This window comes from Erpetoichthys calabaricus, chromosome 5, assembly GCF_900747795.2.
Source record: "Erpetoichthys calabaricus chromosome 5, fErpCal1.3, whole genome shotgun sequence".
NCBI classification, from domain to species: Eukaryota; Metazoa; Chordata; class Cladistia; order Polypteriformes; family Polypteridae; genus Erpetoichthys; species Erpetoichthys calabaricus.
In genome coordinates this window covers 110,356,245-110,380,488 of record NC_041398.2, presented here as the reverse complement: position 1 = coordinate 110,380,488, position 24,244 = coordinate 110,356,245, and the positions used below count along the sequence as shown (strand labels likewise).

General features: G+C 36.1%; 2 protein-coding genes across 2 annotated transcripts in view; both read left to right on the top strand.

Annotated features, from left to right (window-relative positions):
* Window positions 1–24,244, top strand: part of slc30a9 (solute carrier family 30 member 9) — a 990,624-nt gene that overhangs the window by 733,398 nt on the left and 232,982 nt on the right. The gene's annotated exons all lie outside the window — the stretch shown is intronic.
* The window catches only part of grxcr1a (glutaredoxin and cysteine rich domain containing 1 a), a 48,056-nt gene continuing 24,717 nt past the window's right edge, over window positions 906–24,244 (top strand). Inside the window, exons 1-2 of the mRNA XM_051928336.1 lie at window positions 906–1,425; window positions 3,623–3,625. Of these exons, the coding sequence (XP_051784296.1) occupies window positions 1,018–1,425; window positions 3,623–3,625 (411 nt within the window). The 5' untranslated portion in view covers window positions 906–1,017. The remainder of the gene's footprint in view (window positions 1,426–3,622; window positions 3,626–24,244) is intronic.

The window sequence follows — 24,244 nt, the reverse complement described above, 5'->3', positions numbered from 1 at the left end:
TAATTATTTTACTCTCGATTATAATAAGAATCTTATAATATTTATGTGAATTTTATGTGTTGGGCCCCTAAAGTTTTATTGTGTAAGAAATTTACAGTTTAAAAACGTAAAGATAATATTTTTAAAGACCAGTTTTTCAATGCTACATTTTTTCATTAAATATTGGGTCCACCATTTGGGGGCCCCCGAAATTGCGGGGCCCGTAGCATATGCTACATGTGCCTATTGGTTAATCCGGCACTGTACCTAGTTCTCTCTAAGGTTCATTCCCACTCCCCTAAGACATGTAAGAGACAACTTATTTTTAAATTGATTATTTTAGGTTGGACTGGCACCCCACCCTGGCCTGGCTTCGGCCTTGTACCTTATGCATCCAGGATAGGCTCTAGTTAATCATGACCCTGTTTCTGAACTGTATTTGAGAAATTTTGTAACATTTAACATTAACATAATATTACTTAATTAAATGATATGAATAACTGAAATGGTTAAAAGCCAGAAGGTGGCATGCATAGTTATAACTGTTTTTTGTGCTCATTTTCTATTAAGGTGAATGTGACCTTGGGGACATGTCTCAGTTACTGTATTGTTTGTGCCAAGAGATATCAAATGGAATTTAATAGCCTTGCTGTGAGACCGCTGCATCTGAAGGGTTACTTTCAGTTTTCTCACAACCAAATGCCTTTTATCACATTGTTTTTTCTTTATAAGCATATGCATTTTTTCTAATACACATGTCTGTTTCCATTCTACTAAGAGCCTCACAAAGAAACTTAATGATTCAATTGCAGCCTATCGGTTTACCTGCTGACAATTTAAAAGGTAACCATAGCTGATGCTCATCCATTATTAAGAGGTGGACTGCTGCCACTGGAGCATGCTAATTTGTGGTCTGAAGGAACAGGTTGTATACATTTATTCCTGTCAATAAGGAAATTCAGCAATCAGGCCATTGTTTAAAGCGTGACATACTGGCAAATGAGGTGACAGCTACGATGTAAACGTTGAGTATTTCTAATGGAGGAGGCAAGCCTTCAAAATGCAATGAAAACAGGTACAGAAAGTCAGCAGAGGAAGGTCAGGTTTCGTGTGGCCTCCTCTCGAAGTGGGAGAATACTGAAGGAGGTCTTTGCAGAAGAAAGGACAGCAGATTCGAATGACTCCGAATGTGCCAGTAGCTCAGGAACTGAACAATTCAGTGCTTCAAATGAAGTGAATGGTCATCAAAATGGGCACTTAGGGTCAGAGTTGGATGACAGTGAGAGTGAGCCAGATGATTTGCTTCTGTTTGCTGGAGTCTCGAAAGACAGAGGATATGGGACCAAAAGAGTCAACATATTAAGCAAAAATGGGACAGTTCGAGGAGTGAAGCATAAAGTCAGCGCTGGTCAAGCTCTTTTTAATAACCTCTCCAGTGTCTATCAGGTATGTGCTCTGCTGACTTTCATGCAAACTTTGGTCTTTTGTTGTGTTAAGCATTCCAGCATTTTCTGCATAATTATTGGTAGATTTGTTCACATGCTGTTTAAATATCTATGAAGGAGACATCCTGTCATCTCCTATTTAATGTAATCATTATTTACTAATAGAGCACATTTTACTAGTACTATATGCAAACACTTTTGACATTTCCAGCTATTGTGTTCTATCTTATTTTTACATCACTGGTAGCATTGTTAGCTAATATGAAATAAGTAGCTTAAAAATATAATTTGCTTTCCAAATCTTAGTTTGAATAGTTTAAACTTAGAACTACCAATAGTAAAAAATGATTCTTGACTTGTACAGAGTGAGGCAGAGTTTTTAGCATATTTAATACATAAGAACCTCTGGGATACCCTGATGCCCCATCCACTGGTTCCTGCCTTGAGCCCAATGCTTCTGGTCTAGGCTTTGGTCCACGTGACCCTATAACTGGTTTAAGATGGCTCAGGTAACAGATGGATGGATGGATTGATGTGAATGAGACATTAAGGACAGATGAACATTGCATACCAGTACTGCCACAAGCTGCACACTTTTCAATCTATAATTATTTTATTTTTCTTATCATATTCCTTATGAAAATGTTTTAAACTTTTTATGTCCAGCCATCCTTATGGTAGAGCGGTGTACTTTGAGGATTATAGTGTGTAAACATTATTACCATACAGAAAAGATGTCATAGCTGTATAAAGATAAAGAAAGAATAACAATTGTAAAAGATTACGCTAAAAAAAGGAAGAAACACTTTAACACTTCTGCGGTCAAAGCATTGCATTTTAAATGTTATCTCTATTTCTCGGCCTGAAAATTTTTTAACTTTGCATAAAGAGGCAGTACTTCTCTAATTCATGTACAGTATACATATAGCTTTAGACTGCTCGCTAACACACAAAAAGAAATGTCAGACCATCAAAAACAAAGTAATGATACGAAATGAGTCGGAAAACCCAGAAAACAATAGCCTACTACAAGGACCTAAATTCACATGGGCCAGTGCCTATGCACATTTCCCTGGGTTCTTTCTTCCTAGCCCTGAACTCTTGTTCCTTTGATCTGCTCCATGTTCAATAAGCTCTCACAGTAAGATCTCTAATCCTTACCTGTAGTTCATTTCTAGAACATGCTTGGGATTACTTCTAGCGATAATGTGATCTAATAAGATGTCTAAAACTTCTACAGACTCATCTGGACAGCTCTTATATCTAAACACCCCATGGGGTTGGTTTACATTGGTTTAAGGGACCAGGTTCCTACAGCTTTTCCTTTTTCTACTTGATTAGTTTAAACAAAACTGGGACCCAACACCTCATTGATTTGTCCATCTATTGGCCTGGAGAACATCGACTGATCGCCAATAAATTTCCCTAGGCCCCCCACACACAATTAGCTAAACTGCCCTCCAGTAATGCCCAGACACATAAAATAACAGCACTCTCTCCTCACCTGCCTGATCTAATACCTGTAGGTAAATTCTGATAGGAAGGTAACCCCAGTGCCTGGTGTCTCTGTTTTGTGGTGTTTCCTTCTCATTATTTTTGAAGAATGGCTCTCACATTTCCAGCCAAACTCCTAGGAAGTGAAATCAGTGACTACTTTCAAATGCATGGTCAATTACATACTATTTTTACACATTTTCAACAAGTACTCCACAAACTGTTAAAAGCTGCAAAAAATATGTGATTTTAAAAAACTAGTTTCATTACCTGACAAAAACTATCTTTATACAGGAGAATAATCCAAAAGATAAAAGGAGAGAAAAAAAAATTAAAGGACCCTCCCTCTTTATGCACTAGAAAGATTATAAAAACAAGAACTAGCGATGAATGAGACAAGCATGTTTCTATAAGCATGCAGTTCTACGAAACTAACACAGATACTAATTTCGTGAAACTCACTAAAGAGATTTTGGTGGTTTTAAAGGTTCTTTGTTTTAGGCACAAAACAAGGAATACTGCCCAAAAGCCTCATTCACACTTAATTGTTAACCTGTGTTCCTCTCTGCAGTTGCATGAAACATGTTATCTGTACCACATTAGTAAATCGATTTTATTTATTCCTCTTATTCACATCATTGTTCACATCATTGTCACTACTGCCATCAGCTAATTATGTGCAATTGACATTTTGACAGTGGGAGCAGGTGTTCCATTTTGGCTTCTGCAAATCAGGTTTCTTCTCCTTCTAATTCTGTCTTCACTTGAACTTTACTACAATTACTTCAAGAGCAGGCTATTCTTCCCAATTTAGTTTCTCAATCTTGTTTACCTAATTTTTGCACAATTCTTGCCATATTTTGTCTGCATATTCAGACAGGCAGCCAAAATGAATCATATACCACCCTAGAAAATCTTTTTGAAAGCTCGAACCTGGAGGATGGCTTTAAATCACTATATGACATCTAGTCAGAAAGCATGTGAAGCTTAATGATTATCATTGCTGGCTGGTGTTGCCTTGTGGATTTCAGATTACACAACAACAGATTACAGTGAATGACAGGTTACATGACTTCCTCGTGACTTCTCAGCACAATTTCACATTTCCAAACTATCGCAAGCTTGCTACGTTTTGAGAGCTACTTGATAGTGCTGGTGGCAGTATAAACATTTCCCAGGTTTGTTAAGTTCAACCACAGTCTCTGTCCATATTTTCCCCTCTTTCCATTTTGCTCTTGTACAATAAACATGGAATATCAGACAAATGAGCCTCTCTTCTGTTTTCATGGTACAAAATATCTACTTTTCTTCTTTCATTGCAGCTGTATTTTATGAATTGGACTTCTGGTTCAGCACTCATTGGTTGTTAACTTTCACACACATGGGAGCCCATCCCTACAACTTAATAAAAAACAATCCCAGGTGAATTACAAATCAGTCTGACTGAGTCACTACACAACTTCAAATCCAAGGAGTTTGCCACAACTACACTTGAATCAGTAAGATTATGTAAACAAAGTCTATAACTTAAAATCACTGGGAAGGTCACATAGTGTGCTCAGCGGCTTAAACTACTACTTCTAGCCATCCTGTACTTTCTAACCTCAACTCACCTGGGAGCAGAGGACTTGTCAGGGTAGACAGGAGACAATCATTCTAATGATGTGGCCTGTCCAGCAAAGTTTCATGCAGGATCATTAATGCTAATTATCTTTGTCTCAGTGAGAAACCTGGAACTGGTACACCAATATGTCTATAAGTCTCTTTGTATTACAGTTCTCTTAAGCATACACATTATTTATTATTCTAAATTACCCTGCTACCTTTACTTCTTATGAACATAAGAAGACGGTCAAAGGAAAGGAGAATAGTTAAGTTTTCCTAATATCTCACTTAAATACTTATTAAAAGTTGTCAAGGTTACTGCTTCAACTACATAACTTAGTGATGTACAGTATAGCAGATTCTCATGACCCTAAGTGCAATGGAGTGTCTTCAGCCTTTGATTTACTTCTGATAAAGTAATAATATTTATAACAATGAAACCAGAGGGTGCTTATTATACAGTATGTAACAACTGAACACCAGCCCAAGGCGTTAGCAGTACATTTCATTACATGTATTTATTACAGTTGGGATACACAGGCAGTTAAAAGAATTCTCAGGGTCATACAGTGAGATGGTGATTTGGTGATTTTCAATCCAATGCTTCACCCCTAGTCCATTATGCCTGTCAATATTAGTAATTTTAGGCAGCTTTTAATTCTAAACAAATTAACATATCATTTTAAAACCTTAATAACTTAACATGAATGAACAATATGTCATGGTAATTCATGGAGACTTAATTATGAACTATTCCTGCTTATTATATCTTTGTTCAAATCAATTCCATAATGTAAGACCCATCATTACTTATTTACTTGTTCAAATACTTCAGACTGTTTTGATTTGTCTGCAACTTAAACATCAAAACATTTTTTTTTTTGTAAAGTGCATCTTACATGATCCAGTCCGTGAAACATAATGTATACTGTACAGTATACAGTAATGCATAACGACTGAAGTGATATGTGTACGAGTTATAAATATGTATGGGATGTTGACAGTCAACTCACAACTTTATTCTTCCCTTTTGCTGTTTGTGTAGTATTTTACAATTAACAATGCCCTATTGTCTCTATGTAATATTTGTATTTCTATTATTATCATCATTCATTTCAGTATAGCAAGTGCCAAACTCCATCGCTTAATTGTACTGTAGTATATCACAGGTAACTGAAAAATAACTGTATGAAAGTGTTCAAACTTTGCAGCAATAATGAGAAATTAGAAGAAATGCAACAAAACAATGGCTTATCAGCATCTCATTCATCTGCTGTATGCACTAATATATTTTTAAAGGGATAAATGCTCACTTTTCTCCTTTATGGAGTCATACAACTGGTCATGGCCATCTGAGTCATTTGAATTTAGGCTATGGCAGTTTTTAAAAATATCTGAATGAGATGTTGGCAAAATGTGACTGTTAATTTACCAAATAAACTTCATTAACAGAATATTTTGTTATAAATAGTTCTTACTTCTAATGATGCCAAAAAGATGTCTTCTTCCTCACATGGGAGAATGTTTGCTCTAAATGTTTGCACTTTAGAAACAGTAAAAATTCATATTGTATGGAATTGGATGATATAAAGTATGGAAATATCACATATTTAGAGGGTGTCCATTTGGCTATATTGTACACAAAATAAAAAATGCATCAGAGTGGCCCCCATGTATTTATATCAGCCAAATTTATTCTGAAAAGCTTTCCCATGTACCAGTGAAAGTGTCTGACAGCTTCAACTCCAGGTTGCATTATTCTCCATGCTTTACATCTGTATCTGACTCCATTCAATATTGTGGTATATATTAACCTCTTGGTGCACAGCCCCCACAGCAGCTCTTACTATTCATAAAGTGGTGCAATAGATTAGTATTGCTACAATTATAAAATTTATCAAAATGAATTAAACTTTGAGATATTTTCTTTATTTGACACAATATGTTTGGCAGATATCAGTTAAAATATAACTGTGTCTTTTAAAGGTTTCCTTATGGGGCAACAATTCACTACAGAACAGAAAACATTGAGAAGTTCCTAGAAGCTGCTTCAAGGATCGGCATTGCTCAGGGGGCAGGCAATGGATTAATAAAGATACAGTATATACCACAGTGTCACACTAAGGAGACTCCTGACTTTCATTATCCAACCTACCATAAATGGCCTGCCAGCCTTCAAGACATTCATTAATCTAGGGTCGTCATTACCATGGATCTTCAAGTTTCTGGCTTTCTGGATTTAAAGTACAATTAAATCTTCAGTCATAGGACTTTTTCCTAATCAGTAGATACTTCTTCATTAAAGAGATTTTCAGGTGTCACTATTTTTATGAGTGGATACTTTTGGCCAAATTAGAATATATAATTAAACAGTCGGCAGACAACTTTGCATGTAATTCTTTTCCATTATTTAACTTAAAGTATTCCTTGTTTGCTCATTTTCAAACATGTGTGTATTATGAGAGCTTGTAGTCCTAAAGTAGCTTAGCATGAATATGCCCTATGGTGAACTCGCACTGCATACAGGGCTGATTGCTATGTTGAATCTGCTGTACTCTGCAACCCAGCAATGACATAAGCAAGTACCAAAATTGGATGGATGGAAAGAAAATCAATAAATTTAAAGTACTCAAAGAAAAAAAAATGGTAAGAAATAACTAATTTCACTTCATTTTCTCTATGTTTATCCTGGTTAGGGTCAAAGTAGGAACACACTGATCTAGACAGACCAGGCCTGCCTATTCTGCATATCTTTTTCCATGACCACCTGGGAAATTCCCAGACATTCCAGCACCAGCAGCCATACCACCTGCATTTCAGAATAGGTGAGCCACCTGAAGATAAGCATGTTTGGTTCAAAGCCAGTACTTGAATGAGAGACCATCTAGGGAAAGCTTGGGTTGCTGCTGGATGAGATTTTGGCGATGACAGCAGGAAGAGCTTACCCTTTGGTCTGTGTTTGGATCCCAATGTTCCAGTGTAGTGACTGGAACACTGTATTGTAAAAACTGACACCATTCTACAGTTGAGGCATAAAACTGAGGTCCTGACTCTCTCTGGTCATAAAATATCCTTAGGCATGTTTCAGGAAAGAGTAGAGTGTTTCCTGATGTCCTGACTAAGTTTCTCATCAAGATCTTGTTCGTTTTGCTCCTCACCCCCAAATCATCTCCTGTCCCTTAATGGCTAACCATCTCTCTCCCCTTTCACCACCTAATAGCTAATGTGTGGTGAGTGTACTGGTGCAACAATGGATGACATCGTATCATCCAGGTGGATGCTACACATGGGTAAAGTGGTTTCTCATTGTCTATCAAATGCATAGTGAGTAGGTTAGAAAAGCATTGTATAAATGTAATCATTATTATTTTTAAGTAATATAATCCCATATGTGTATCCTTCTTACATAATCAAACCACCTCAGCATGGGGAAGGATGAGTGTCAGGTGCTATGGCAGTCCAGGTGACAGGGAAGAGTTTGGATGGATCCAGGCATACTAGTCCCTGGCAGTGGAAATACAGGACAAATAATGTCTATTGTATGCCTAAAGTATTATAACTCTCTCTCTCTCTCTCTCTCTCTCTCTCCTTCTTAATAAATAAATAAATAATCTTAAAAATTTAGAATACATTTTTCTTCATTGCTGAAATCAGGTATATTCTACATGATGCCAACTCATTTTGTATTTTTAAGTTCCACTTTCAAAACTTTCCTCAAGCATTAATGCTTCTTTTTTGTTAAGTTGCGTTATTTAATATACAAATGTCTAGCTTAAAACAAGTATAGTGTAGGAGCGTTTGCTACAAATCAATAAATGATTACAAATGATGTCTTTGCCTCTGTCCCATGTAATGACACAATTTAAACAGAGCATTGTTAGCAACAGCAGTGAAGCAGAAGTCACTATCCAAGATCAAAACATTTCCTTGAGCTGTCCAGTTCTAGTTTGAGATTCTGAATAGAAATAAGTAGGTCTGCATACAACCTATGCAAGAAATCTGATTCTTAGTTTGCCAAAAAACTGACCATAGCTCAAGCAAAATAATTTTTAGTAAAATTTGCAAAATTAATTCCTTTTAGAAACTTGGTTATGTCCCATTGCAATAAAGGTGAAGTTATTAGCATTTAAAGCTTAGCAGTTTAATACTTAATCCAGTACGAGGTTGTGAGGGTGCTGGAGCTACCATGGCAGTGCTAAACTCACACTCACGTATTATCAAGACACCTATGAGGCACATCTCTGGGATAGGTGAATAAGAGAAAAAACAATCAGACATTAGAGGAGAATGTGAAAATTCCACAAAGGTGCTATCTGTAATACATTTTTCTGGGTGATTTGTAAGAAAGAAGCAAGAAACACTTAAAGTGTGGTGGAAGGATGTTGTAATGCACTTTGCTTAATTTATTGCTTATAAGTACAAAACAGACAACCAATAGCACTGCAAGAATGTAACCAGGATTTCAGTGCCAAGCCTTGAGTGAAATCCATAATAAAAAAAGCACATTTCATTTTTGATGCTTTCAAAATATTACATAGATTAACTGCAAAATGGATTACAAAGAGAAGAGATCTTCTAATTAATTGTTTCTCTTTGTCAAGAGAGTCTTGGCATGCCCTGTGAATGACAATGCCAAAGGGACAGAACAGCAGTTTGAAGAAGATGACCTGCTCCTAAGTTCAAGAGTGCTCTGTGTCATTTGATATATGTAAACTTGCTTCACCCATCAGGCCCTGGTGCTCAGACAGCACTGCATTATGCATAAGTACTGCAGATTGGTACCTGACACCAGTTGAGTACCAAAATGTGCATTCCAGACAGGTTGATTAAGGGGTTCTCTTTTCAATAATTGATATTCAATATTTTACTAAATGAAGACACAAGTGGTAGAATAGAATCATGACCCAAACGGATATACCCTACCATGCAGAAGCCTTGGTTAGGTCAATCATTATGATGTTATCCATCTTACATGTACCCCTGGATCTCTACCAAATTCTGTCACCAAAAACATCTAGCCATATTGATTTTATTTGAGTTTTTAATTCCAGAATAAATCTTTCATTCAAAACAAACATTTGCTTTAGTTGAGATTTAAAAATTTTACAGAATAGCAAAACAAAGTTTAGTGCTCTAGGGACCCTGAATGTCATTCCCTGCCTAGACTGCATTTAATCTGCATGCTGTTCCTTTGTTCATGTATTCTCTCATATACAGTTAGCGTGATTGATCTGGTATGAGTGTATGAGAATACACACAATAATGATCTAATATCTCGTCCATAGTTAGCTCCTTCTTTGTACCCATAGTTACAAGAAAATGGTCTGGGTCCTATAACCCTTTATCCAAACTGAAGCGGAATTTCATGTGTCGTTCTGCCACATTTCCTTAAAGCACAGATTAGTGGAGTGTTGCAATAGTTGTTGTCCTTCTGGAAGTTTCTTCCACCTCCATACAGGCTCTCTGGAGCTCAGCCAGAGTGACCCTCAGGTACGTGCCCTAATACCAAAGCCCTTGCCCCCCACAGTTTGGACGGGCAGCCAATGTCATATTTTAGCTTTTCATTTTTAACAAATCTGCAAATTTTCTAAAATCCTGTTTCCGCTTTGTCATTCTAGAATAGTGAGTGTTGTTTATAGACGAAAAAAACAATTTAAACAAATTTAGCATAAGGCTCCAAAAAATAAAACTGAAAAAAAGGAGTCTAAATACTTTCTGGAGGCACTGCACATATCTATGTATATAAATGTATATGTATACAAACTCACAACACAAAGGTTCAGAAACGAGTTCGCCAGTGAATAAAGGGTTTTATTGTGTGAAAATCTTTTCAGTGTGTTTCCCACACCACAACCTCAACTATAATTCTCCAGTCTGCAATATTTTGTCTCCTCTCTTCCGCTCCTCCAGCAAAATTTGTCCTCCTGCTCACGACTATGGCTTCCTACATTTTACGTAAAACCCGGAAGCAGTTCCGGTGTCCTGAAACTGTGGCTCAGGAGTACTTCCGGGTGAGGCTGGAACTTGAAAATGTTTGCCTCGCTAGTTCCCTCAGCACCCCCTGGTGGCACCCACAGAACCCAACAGGGCCAAGCCAATGAACTACAGTTTCCAATGTGCCTTGTGGGAATCTGTGGTGGTACCATAACCCATGGAGGCTGCCATCTGGTGTTTCGGGGAGACAATGCCCTGAGCAAACTGTCTTCCCTTGTGCTTCTACGCCATTGGTATCAGACAGGACAAGGATCCCAGCACGTTGTGCTCTCTCACAATATTTATTATATATACAGACACATACATTGGTATTTCTCAGAAGAAGGTAACTACAAAGAGTAGTTTTTGCAGATTTGGAGACAATTTCATATTCTTTAGATGTTACTCATAAGCACATTTTTTTTAAATGCATAGCTTTTTATAAAGGGTGCAAAAGTAAGAATGTGTGGGGAGTGGTGGCGATGTACAGGACTTTGAGGGCTGAGTGAAAGACAAAGAAAGATCTAAGCTGACATCACCAGGAAGCACTCCACTCCCAGAGTTCAGACGCAGTATGTGTTCAGCCCAAGGTCAAGATGCCTCTTTAGGGTAAGAAACTGCTGTTGTAATCCAGATGCTGCAGGTTCGCGTCTGGTTACAGTGCAAAACTCAAATGACTCATGTTGTGAGTCCACAGCAATACAATGTGGTTCAGTTATTTTCTGTATGTAGTTTTCATATTCCCCCACGTCTCTGTGGGTTTTCATCCTCACTCCCCAGTTTTTCTCCTACATCCCAAATACATTCATTGTAAGTTAACATACAACTTGATGTTTGTCCCATGTGAATGTGTGCAGGTTTGTGTATAGATGTGTCCTTGTTACTAATTTCCATAATATTGTAACATTGACATTGGTGACATAATTGCAATGGCCAGAATCAATTTGTGTGGATTATTTGAAGAGTTCCTTCAAATAACAGGCTGAATTCATCATTTAAAATAGTTCACAATATGCACGCTAGGCATTTCAGCATCCATAAAGAATTTGTAAAGTAGGCAATGTGAAGCACTTCACATCACTGGGAAGTAGGCACTTCCATTTGATAGTTATTACTTTTGATTAATTAGCTGGTCTTCATCCAATGGAGCAATCTTTTAAACACCACAAAATGCAAACACAGAATTTAAATCTCTTAAAGTGTCTCATAAATTTGAGTCTGAATTTATTACAAGGCAGAACATTGACTATTGTCTCCTACTTGAATGTTGGCCTTTGCATAATTCTTACAACTTTTAACAAGCCTGGAAAAATCATGAAATATTAAGCTATACAAATTATAGTTTTTGTTTTTTTCTGCTCATTTATTGCTGCACTATCATTTGTCCAGTCTCTGCATGTACCACAACTACACAGTAAAAGCAGCAATTAACCCTCACAGTGTTAAAGTAATCCCTTTAAATGTGTAACTATGGTTTCTGATTATACATTTAATGCAGTCAATACTACTGTGCAGAAAATCTCAAAAAATTGGACAGCCAGTATATGAGCACTTGTGGACAGAGTGCGCATTTCTTACAATGAAAATACAATAACATGTAGCTGTCACAGAGAAAATGACAACACAATAACATAGAAATCAAAATCAAAATTAGTCTCTTCTTTAACTTTTCCTCCAGACACTATTCAGTCGAGGCCTATAGGCCCCTTGCACTACAAAAAATGTCTCTCTTTTTTGGTTTTACTATAAAGCTAGTCAGATAATGTTAACATTTTGGTTACAGTATCTATTCTGTTTTTATTACAAACCACCAAAAACATAAACAATATATTTCCTTGAATTAAGTACAGAGAAAATTAAATATTGACATCACCAAAATCCCACAAGCACTCATGCTAAGAATTATCCTTTCACTCACTACCTACCCTAATTCTTTGTCTGGAGCATAACAGTTGAAGAATACTGAGAGAAAATAGATATTAAAAAAATGTAATATCAGGCATTTATGGAGGATTTCAGAATTTAGACTTGCTGACGCTATCTGTGCAATCAATCAGTTTTTTATATGAAAATCTCCACAGCTCTCTTGCTAAATGTCCCTGATAATTTTATTTGAGCACAGCCTAAAGTAAATAAGATTGCAGAAGGGACTGTACCAATGTCAAAGCTTCAACTGTTCTGGTAAGTCAAAAACACCTTAGCAGAATGTAATCTTGATAAATAATTTTAAAGGAGTTAAAGAACAAATGAGAAATGTAAAATACAATAAAAACATGATGAAGTAAAGGCAGCACAGAACTAAGAAATCAAGGCAAAGCCTAACAGACTTTGAAACAAGATTGTGAAATAAATACATAAGGATGAAAGTATCTGGTTAACCTAGGGTGCAAAAATGGCAAAAAAGGGTCATATATTTTGAACAGTAATACCAGTTATATACCTTTAGATCAAAATCATGGAAATATGCTTAATTTAATTACAGTTATACATGATGATAATTCCAGAACAAGGTAAAGCTAGGCTTTTAGCTGCTAACGGGTGAGATAATAGGAATAAAGAGTTGGAAGAAAGAGTCAAACTAAGAGGAAAAAGTGCCAAAACATGTCAGACACACCCAGAACTCTAGTTATACACCATGTTGTGCAGAGTGCATGACAAGATAAGTTACACTTAATTAATAATGCTCAAAGGCCATGATTGGAGTAACGTGCAATTTGGACTGTGTATTACAAGAAGGACAATATCCATAGATCTATGGGGACCCTGCTAAATGTTACTAATTTCAGTATAGCTTTCTTTCTCCAGGGAATGTGTTAATTATCTTGAAAAAGGACTGAAACATCTCACAACAGAAATAATACTTTTCTATGCTGTAGAAAAAATGTGAACATGATTGTACAATGTTTAAAGCTGTTGCGAGGTTCTACATGTGCTTTCTCATGATGCTTTGGTGCTTCTCCAGTGAACTATTGTGGAAGCTCTTTAAGAAGTATTACATGTTTTTTAAAGAGGAAACAATGATAATCCTGCTTATCATTCTCCTGTCTGTTTCTAATAAAATAAACGCTACCTCAGTGTATGCTGCTACAATTGTCATGACTGTCTTGATCCTTGGTTTAGACTGATATAAAAGAAAGTGTAAGAGTAGCAGAGATTAACAAGAAATTCAGGGTATTCAAACACAGAAAGCACTAAAAAAATCCATTCAAGTTGCAAAACTGAATTAAAAATCAAAAAAAAAAAATTACACTCAAAAATACCAACAAAATTGTAATCAAATCGCTAGGTATTCTACTTCCTTAGCAAACTTTGTAAGCATCTTAGTTTGTGCAGCCATCTTTTAAAGCACAGCCAACCATGATGCCTCGGGTTGTATGTTGTAGCATTGTGAGCCAACACACATAATGATGATGGCCCTGAAAAATAAACTCCCAAAATGACAATCAAATGGCATCAATAAAATAATGTTTAAAATAAATAAAACAAAAATAATGCAAGGATCTTTATTTTCTGAATCCTGACAACACAAACACAAGACCTTTCATCATATTGAAGTGAGAAAAATTGCATTAATAACTGTTTCAATAGTTTGTTAATTGTACTATATTACATTACTGGTTCCTTTTGCCTTGTACCATCGTTGATATTTCGCTGATGGGTGTGTGTCTGTCTATATGTGTGTCTGTGTGTCACAGTTTCTTGAGGACAGTCTAGAGCTAAAATGGCTGGAAAGAAAAATACCAAACTCGAAACTTAAGCCTGTTATGGGATGACGATGTGCTGATTAGTTTTTGAGACAAATCGTGCAAAAGAAAGAGGCACTCTAGAGGAACCCTCAAATACCATAATTCTGCAATTAATTATTCATTCTTCTCATCAATTGCTTTTGTAATGATCTATTTTATGATCAGAAAGATAGGCATTAGAGTAGAAAATAATTACTGAAATGTTATAGAATAGTCTGGGTTACTTGGTTCATAGGGTGCAATGCCTACTGATGCTCACATCCTAATTTTTCGTCTATAGTAGCATTGCATAGCTTGGACTCCCACTGTCAGCAGGAAAAACCTCAGAACAGAACAGCTATCTGCCAGGAATGCTCAAGGAGGAAAAATTCAAGGACTTCAGTATCTATATGAACTGAACAAAAATGAAGAGATAACATGATAGAAATATGTGGATAATAAGGACAGTAGATCCCAACTGTTACACTAAAATCTCTTTTCAACAAGGACCCAGTTCATGGATGAAGATAAACCTTGCACAAGAGTTGAGACCAGTTACCAAAAATTCTAGCTGAGAGTAGCATTGCATAGTCCTTCAGGTCAAAAACTGATGAGCTGACTGACTTGCTTTCAGCAACTTATTTTGTTAAAAACCTATCCTCAGTTTCATATACATATCTGTAAAGCAGTATTAGAAATCAAGTGCAGCGTAGCGATTCTATTTACTCTAGTGCTTCTGACAGAATCCTAGATGTCCCCAAGCCCCATTTTACATGATCAAATATTTTATTTGATCTCACTTTAAAAAAAAGAATTAAAAATCTTGTATGGGCAGACACTAAAAAAACTATTTCTTCCAGACAAGTAATCTGGCAAACTGCCTAGCTGACACTGGGAGTAGGCATTCAGCATTGCGAGAATATTTATTTTTATTTATGAGAGTTTTTTAAATTCCTAGAGTTTTTGGCTCCAAAAGCAGAGACAACTGGTTCTTCAGTTGTCTTTGAAAAAATAATGGCATGATCAAAGAGCTACCAAATGCTTCTGAAGTTAAGCTAGTACATCATCTCCTCAGGAGAGTAATGAGGATGGTATCTTTTAGAACAGTAGTCAGAACACTCAGTTTCTTAAGTCTTCCTTATTTACTAGAAAGAGCAACACATCATTACTAACTGCATTGCAAGCCTGTAAAAATGTAGCTTTTTTCACTTTCTCTGCTTAGCCTGAATGACTTTAATAAGGATGGCTTCTATGTTTTCAATCATTTGTACTATCCCCCCATGTTGTGCTCACCCAAAGAAATCCTCCTTCGATATCTTAGATGAGTGCATCTGGCAATCCCATTTAATTCTGTGAGAATGCCATGTGTCATTTTCATTAATTATGCAAGTTCTCATTTAGTTAGATCCCAAGTGGCATCCCTTGATACTAGGCAATGGTTTGTGAACTTTACCCATGTCTACAGTTCTCTTTCTCAGTTATTTCAGTATATCACACATGCTTGCAATTTCTACTCATGTTGACCCTCATATTAATGTGTCAAGAATTTTTATGCACTCTTATGCCATACTTCCTGAGAATTTTTGGGTTCATCATTGGAGGCAAAAAAAGAAAATTAAAAGAGTAATACAGGTTAATCTGCATCCAGGTCTTGAGGGAAAGTGTAAACAAACATATCCTGATGGAAGGAGGACAGATATTAGAAGATATTTTGAATTTGGCCAAACAGCAAAAAACAATATCAATCCTTCCATTTTAAGACCCCTCCTTCTTACACTACTGAGTCTTAGGGAACCGGAGTCTATTCCAGTGGCAACATGCAACAACACCTTAGATGAGATTTCAGGACACACTCATCTACACAATCACACTCAGTTATACTGGGGCAATTAAGTGCTGCCAATTAATTTAACATGAACATTTTTGGACATGGGTAATACCTAAAGTTCACAGAAAAAAACAAACTGAACATGGAAGAGATCCCTGGACTGTTAGGTAGAAAAGTTATCCCTCCATTAAAAATGAATAATTGATTAGCAATTTAGAATACACAATGCACAATAGAAAATAATAAAGAAATATTTATTTACTTTACTTTGCTCCTATATTTATGATTTGTGCAAGATAGGAACCAAACCTAGACAAAGTGTAAGTCCATTGCAGTGCACCATCAAGCACTAATCCAAACTTAATTACAGCACGACTTAGACTGATCAGTAACATGCAAATCTTTGGTATGTTAATAGAAAACTAAGGTACCAAGAAAAATCTCATGCAGCAATAACGTTAACATGCAAACTCCATTCAGATAGTTTCCAGACCAGGATTTTAGTAAAAAGCCACATCACAACAAAATGTTCAATAAGTAAAAGGGTTCTGAATACTTAGTGAAGATACTGTAATTTTGGAAAATTTTATTGACATTTAAAAACAGTACTTTTTCTGATGTAGGAGAGACTGGCATTGTCTGTTTTGTCAGGCTGGGACCCAAGTCCTGGTTTAGCAAGATGCTGCCAGAAACTCTTATTGTCAGTCAACGAGTCTCTGTTTGCCTGACACGGTGCCTCACTTGTATTCAGCCTGTGCCTTATCTGATAAGATAAAATACCTTCTAATATTGGCAGGGACGTCTCCTGAAGGCATGAGCTGGAGGCCCAAATACAAACCAAGGCCAATATCTCAAAAACTGTCAACCTTGAGGGACAGAACTTTCCACCAAATATCAGCCAAAAGGATGGATTTATATGCACCCAAGACACCAAGACCATTTTTCCTTCATTAAAAAAAATCAACCGCACCATAAGTAACTGCTGTCTTCTCACAAAGCTACATCTCAACCTGGCCAACTTTGGCTGCCCATAGCCAATACCCATAGCTGATAGAATGTGACCGCATCACAGGTTCAAACAATCCCTTTAGTCCACAGATCAAATGTCCCAGAATGGAATTGTGGAATACTTGTCCAATTCCAATGTGGAATAGGTTGCTATTAGTCCAACCTTGCTGAGAAACAGCAAGTGCACGAGCAAGAGGGAGAAACTGTAAGCAAACCACACATCTGCCTTGCTAACAATGGGGGCTGACCGAGGACACTGTGTGTGTGAAACTGCCACCTGCAGCTAGAAGGTGCGACTGAAGGTAAAGAAGGAGATGTGCTCCTGTACAAAGAATCATCTGGAGAAAACCGACCTGGAAAGTAACAAACTATCCCTCTCCTTGAACAATATGTATTACTTTGATTCCAAGGACTATTGATTGTAATTTAATAGATAGGACAAAGCAAGTTAATCCTAAAACCATTAAGAAAGTGCAAAGCAATACCTTATGTGTACACACACTCTCTCACACAGAGAGAGAAAGAGAGAGAGAGAGCGCCCACTGTGTGGTATTTGATATGCAAGCACAGAGGCTAGCTGTTGTGAGCTAATGAACGCTATAGTATAAAATACATGGAGCTTAATCACTAGCAACAGAACTTATCCATCTTGAAAACATTTATTAAAAGATCAGAATTCCTAAGCTATTTCACTTTTTCTGTTGAAGAGAAAAAATCTACTTAAGCTAAGAGATGGAATTCATAAGTTATGTTTCTTTTCCTATAGGAGAGAAAAAGATAAACTAAGCTTTTATAATTTTATGTTTTGTGTTGTTGTTATTGTCCTTTATCTATAAATACATTTATATCTAAGTATACTTGCATATATCCATCTTCTATTATCCTTAAGCTCTAAATAAATTATAGTATTTTATTTCAACAAGCATGTGAGTCCTAGCTAGAAAGTGAAACAGAGACATCCCTTAAGGGGTGTCTTGTTGGTTGTTTTAATTTATTATCAGCACTGCTATATAATATATCAGTAAAACTGATGAAAATTAACCGATCAATCATACGCCCTACATTACATTTGTGTTGCCATCCTTGGGATGAATAAGCTAAAATTTATTCTTTTCTCACATTGAATAAAAAGCTGTTTGGGATGCATCAGATCAGGCTTTTGCTCACAAGGTGAACCAAATGGCTCGATTCACTAAAAAATGTCAAAATGCCATTGATTGCCTTAAGTTTCTTTTTTACTTCTGCAGTTAGCTGGTTGAATAAACTTTATTAATCGCAACATGTTCGTCTAGGGAAGTCACATAACTTGTTTCATAATTTTTCTCACAGCTTATACAGAGCCAGTAAGGAACATGTAATACACAAAAAAACATTTAAAAAAGTAAAAGTAAACATATCTTTGTAAAAATATGTATCACATGGAGATTTCTTTGATGTATACAAAGAAACAACTGTTTGTTTGACAATTCCAAATAAATTCACAGCCATCAAAGCATTTTGGGAAAGCTTCTTATTTGCATAAAAAAGTAATTGATTCTCTCCAGGTCAAGAGTAATACGTATGGATTTCAGTTAATTTTTGGGAGAAAGAGCTGCCAGTTTGAAAACACGCTACTGAGTTGGGAACAAACAGAGATGAACTTATTGACAAATAAATTGTCTAAATTGTCAGCAATCTCTGCAATTTACAGAGGGAAGTCCATATGCCTTAGAAGGCCAGACCTCTGCTCCCTTGAAAGCTGACAGACTGGACACTTCACAATTCAGAATGAATAATGACCCACATTGTTTGCAAACTCTCACAGTGTAAGTGCTCTGTCAAGTAATCGCTGCAGCGTACAGAGACAAATGTAAAACAGTTTGAAAGTGGAACTTTTTCTGGATAAACACCTGACAGAGTAAGAACCTTGTGCACACTTTAAGTAGACTGTGCAGTGGTGATTTTGGCAGGGGTGAAGACAAATGGGGAAATGTAGGAAAACATGGAATACAGTATTTTAAAAGAAAATAAATGAATTAATTTATGCACCTTTTGTAAAAATTTGCCCTGTTGCCAGATGATGAATGCAGAATTTTAGGTGCTTGTAGAATATAGAATTGTTTAGCATGTACATTGTTAATTTTCAATTAATTATTGTCATTGTGCATATTAATCAAGTGGAGTAGCTATTCAAACAGAGGTCTTTTACACGAGAAAAACAACCTAATAAATGTGCTTTGCTTGGAAGCTTTTGAACATCACAATATCAGTGGAGGTTCAACTGATACCAATGCATGTTGTTATATTTCAGTCAGGGTCCCTCCCCTGCCTGGGATTCAGATCTTTGTTCAAGTTTGATTCTTTAGTTTATGTCAATATTATGAATTATGTTAGAGATTTGATATTATTTACTTATTTTTTTATTTGGGGGTATAGTTTGTTTTCTTTGTGAAAAATACATCTGTTATTTATAAAGAAAGTTTTTTTCAATATGACCAACTGGGTTTGATAGTGATATCACCCTCTAGTGGGCATTTTTGGAAGTATTCTTGGGAGTGTATGTAATTAAAAAACACAAAAGTACTCAGACACACTTGGGGCACTGGCTTGGAATCTCTAAAGATTATGGGTGTAGTAACAAATCAAAACTGTGAGAAAGTTACACAGTTGAACTGCATCAACCACACAAAGTCACACACTTATACATGACCCATTTGAACTCATGACCGTTACATTGACTGTAATTTTCTCTTTGACTTCATTTATTATTTGTCTATTTACCTTTACTTTTACTCTGTTTATATTTGGAACCGTTATTAGTAACTGTGCTTCTCATAGTTTAAAATTTACTTAGTTTATTATCTACTCCTATACTGTACTTGTTTTTACGTAAGGCTTTTACGATGCTCCAGACAATATTTTATTATATTGTACTGTGACAATAAAGGTATCTTGCAATCCTGCAAAGAGAAAAGAAGAACAAACGGAAGGAAATGAATCAAAAACTTAAACATCATTTTCCTTAAAGGACTAAATGAAAAATGCTAAGGGAACTGCAATGTGAAGGATGGCCAATGTATTCTTTCTTTCCAAAGGACTGACCTGCTCTAGACTGAAGTTGAGACATGGGAGAAGAAATCTCTCCCCCAAAAACCTAGTACACTATAGAGTGGCAGTTGTTCCACATCATATACATTTTAACTTACCTGTTCTATATTAGGCGGCACGGTGGCGCAGTGGGTAGCGCTGCTGCCTCGCAGTTGGGACACCTGGGGACCTGGGTTTGCGTCCCGGGTCCTCCCTGCGTGGAGTTTGCATGTTCTCCCCGTGTCTGTGTGGGTTTCCTCCAGGTGCTCTGGTTTCCTCCCACAGTCCAAAGACATGCAGGTTAGGTGGATTGGCGATTCTAAATTGGCCCTAGTGTGTGCTTGGTTTGTGTGTGTCCTGCGGTGGGTTGGCACCCTGCCTGGGATTGGTTCCTGCCTTGTGCCCTGTGTTGGCTGGGATTGGCTCCAGCAGACCCCCGTGACCCTGTATTCGGATTCAGCGGGTTGGAAAATGGATGGATGGATGTTCTATATTAACTGGGGCACCCGCAAATTAGTAACATTCTTTATCGAATATGTAAGCTGTAATTATATTATTGCCATTAGGAATGTTCAATAAAAAGATAAAAGATTACACATGTAACATATATTTGTGCATGCAAAATAAATGTTCTTTTTTAGCATGGAATTTTTTGTTTTTTTACATACTTCTTTGTAATAAGTATCTAACATGCATATATATTTTCAGATATCTGAGCTTGTCAATGGGAACTTATCATATATAAAAATGTCATGAACTGAATTGTTTAGTCTTCCACTACTTAGCTTGGAAAAATTGTAAATACTGTATATTGTACAAAAAGGACCCAAATGAAATCTACAGGAGTGGAAAAGGTTTGACTCACAATGCAGCTTAAAAATGATGGAAATGATGTCACATCATGTGACTTTTTGGGGGAGTGTCACTTGCAACAGGCACCTGTGTCTTAGTGGCAGGACCCAACATTTCTACTGTCCATTAAGAACCAAAATAGAGCTGACAGATACATAAAAATATAACAATAAAGATAAATTACAACTTCCAAGAAAGTAAAGCACAAAATGTATTCAGATTGTATGATCCAAAACCTAGGAAAATAAATATAAGATCCAAAACAACAACTTAATATGAGCAAAAAATAAATAAATTAAAAGTAGTAATGTTTGTAACACTTCCTCCATAGCACCTTGTCATTTGATTGATCTCAAATGCAACAATACTCATTGTAAGTTCCTTCACTATTTGTATTGAGGTAACTGTGAAATAACTAAGAGTGTTTGTTGACGCAGTCACAAATGGAACATAAGAATGTTTAACAGTAGCATGCTAACACACCCATTCACCGTGCTTTTTCTGATACGCAGTGTCTGACCTACAAAAGTGTTTCAGTGATTCCACATCCTCCGTATTCACCACGTGACTTTCTTGTGTTCTCTAATTTGAAGAATTACCTAACAAGACATCATTTTCAAATGATTCATAACATCCATATAATAGTAACTGATCATGCTAATAGAACTTACAGAAGAAACTTTCCAGAAATGCTTTCCAGGATGGAAGGACCATTCAAAGCAGAATGTTATTTCTCAAGGCAGCTAGTTTGAAGAAGACATGGTTAACTTATAATAAGTTTTAAAAATAATATTATTTTTAAAGTCAGTTTTATTTCAGAGCAGGCTTTTGAGTTGGTGTTGGGCTGGATGTGGCATTACCAGTGGTGAACCTGATGTTAGACCAGTGTAATACTTTGCTGGACTTGTTCTTCTTTGCATGTGCAGTTCATTTATTGTGGAGTACCTAAGAAGGAGCTGAAGAGAGATGAATTGGCCTTTCTTTTTCTATGTGGTGAGCTAATTTTAGCTTAGGATATATATACTTTTGGATTTCATTATACATATTTTGGAGTATTAAGATCTTAATTTTAGAAATGCCTGTAGTTCTGTTTACTTAGTTATATATATTCTATGTGCATGATGGAATTATATTTAGCATTGTGTTTACGTGTCTTCTAGTATATTATTGCTGCTTTATTTTACCAATAGTACACAGTATTTATAAATGTTTGCAAAACAATGTAAATCAAAATCAGAATAAACAGAAATGAGGAAAAATTGTTCCTGCATCTTGAGTAGAATAGATGACTATATTCTTTTGAAGGTGAAAATGGCTTCATCAAAGAATTCAATGCAATAAAATATATGGTTATGGAGCAGAAATTAAATTCTACTACAAAAAAGCACTTTTAAAAGGAGATAATTTGTTCAAGTATGCATGCAAATGCTTTAAGAAAGCAAAGTTTCTTTTTTTCACATGGGTGGGGGTTAAATTGAATTTAGTTTTGTTAAGTTTGACTTGATTGTGTGGAATGTTACATGTTTTTAACAAATTCAATAAAAGATAAAAAAAATATTAAAAAAACAATTTTTCTTTTGATGAGTCATACAAAACCATTAACAATAAGCTACCTCTGGTAGTGTCATTGCTTAATGGCCAACATATGCTCTCCTGTGGCAAGTAATGGTAATGTCATCACAAGCTTTTCTTCTTCTAAAGCAGAAAGTGTGCATCAAGCTAAAACAAGATGAGTTATATTGCTGAAAAAAATAAGCAACCTATGTACTAAAAGCCAAACAGTTTTCTGAACGCACCCAGAGAAATGAAAGGATTTTCTTTGAGTTGGAGAAACAAATAAGGGAAAAAGCTTTGATAAAAAATGTAACTGGTGAAATTGATATTCAAACTATCATATGTTAATGTAAAAAGTAAAACTTATTTTTGAAAAACTGTTAATCTAATTTAACCATTGACTCTTGAGACAAATACAGATAACACAAAAGGTTAAAGTGGAACAGTCACCTTTTTCATCTTTTAATGGTGAAAAGTGTTCTTGTGGACAGGGCAGCTGGAACAATTCTTTGGTGATTTGTTATGATCTGCTGTCCCTAAAGTCTTTTGAAATAATAGTTTTGTTGATCAGCACATCTCAAACTCAGCCTTTTGAATTTTATACACTGAGTGGAAAGAAAGACAGCAGCTCATCATGACATGAGACCTCATGAGCAACCAGGAGTTTTCTTTTTTCTGTCTGCTGCTCAAAACCAAGACATGGACGTGGCTGCAAGTCTCTAATGAACTCCACCCGCCAGGAAGCCAGCACATACACTAAGTAATAGGGAGATATATTGTGATAATGTACTGAACTCGAAACTTAGTAGGCTTCATTATTTTAAAAAAAAACACAAAAAAACGAATACATGGGTTTACCTTATAACTTGAATGATCAATAATAGATGTGTTGTGACCAGAAATGGTCTTACCATGGCCTTGGCCAACGATTCCCAAACTTTTATCAGCTTTTTATTAGCATTCAGAAGTGGCGTCAGAGTATTCTTCTTTAGCAAAGTCATCGCATTTGTGTGCTTTATCATCACTAGAACTGGAATCTGCTGTATAATACAGTCACTAGACATTTCTAAAGAACTGCCATTAACACCACACATTCGAAACTTAGTAGGTTTCATTATTTAAAAAAAAAACAAAAAAACGAATACATGGGTTTACCTTATAACTTGAATGATCGATAATAGATGTGTTGTGACCAGAAATGGTCTTACCATGGCCTTGGTCAGCGATTCCCAAACTTTTATCAGCTTTTTATTAGCATTCAGAAGTGGCGTCAGAGTATTCTTCTTTAGCAAAGTCATCGCATTTGTGTGCTTTATCATCACTAGAACTGGAATCTGCTGTATAATACAGTCACTAGACATTTCCAAAGAACTGCCATTAACACCACACATTGCTTTGTATAGGGGATGCAAAATCTATTAACCTGTATGAAAAAGTATTTGTTCTTTGTTTTTCACATAAATATCTGTGCCTCTAAACTGTTTGATGGTGCCCTTTTTAATTGCCTGACTGTTGTTTCTTGGAGATAACTTGTCCATCTGCCAGTCGCTTGCACACACCCTGAATCTGATATCAAGTTTTTAAAAATGGATATCAACATTGTAATGTTTGATATCAAGCTTTTAAATTTGATATCGAGCTGTTGAAACTTGATATCAGGCTTTTAAAATTTGATATCAGCTTTTGAAACTTGATATCAAGGATTTAAAACTTAA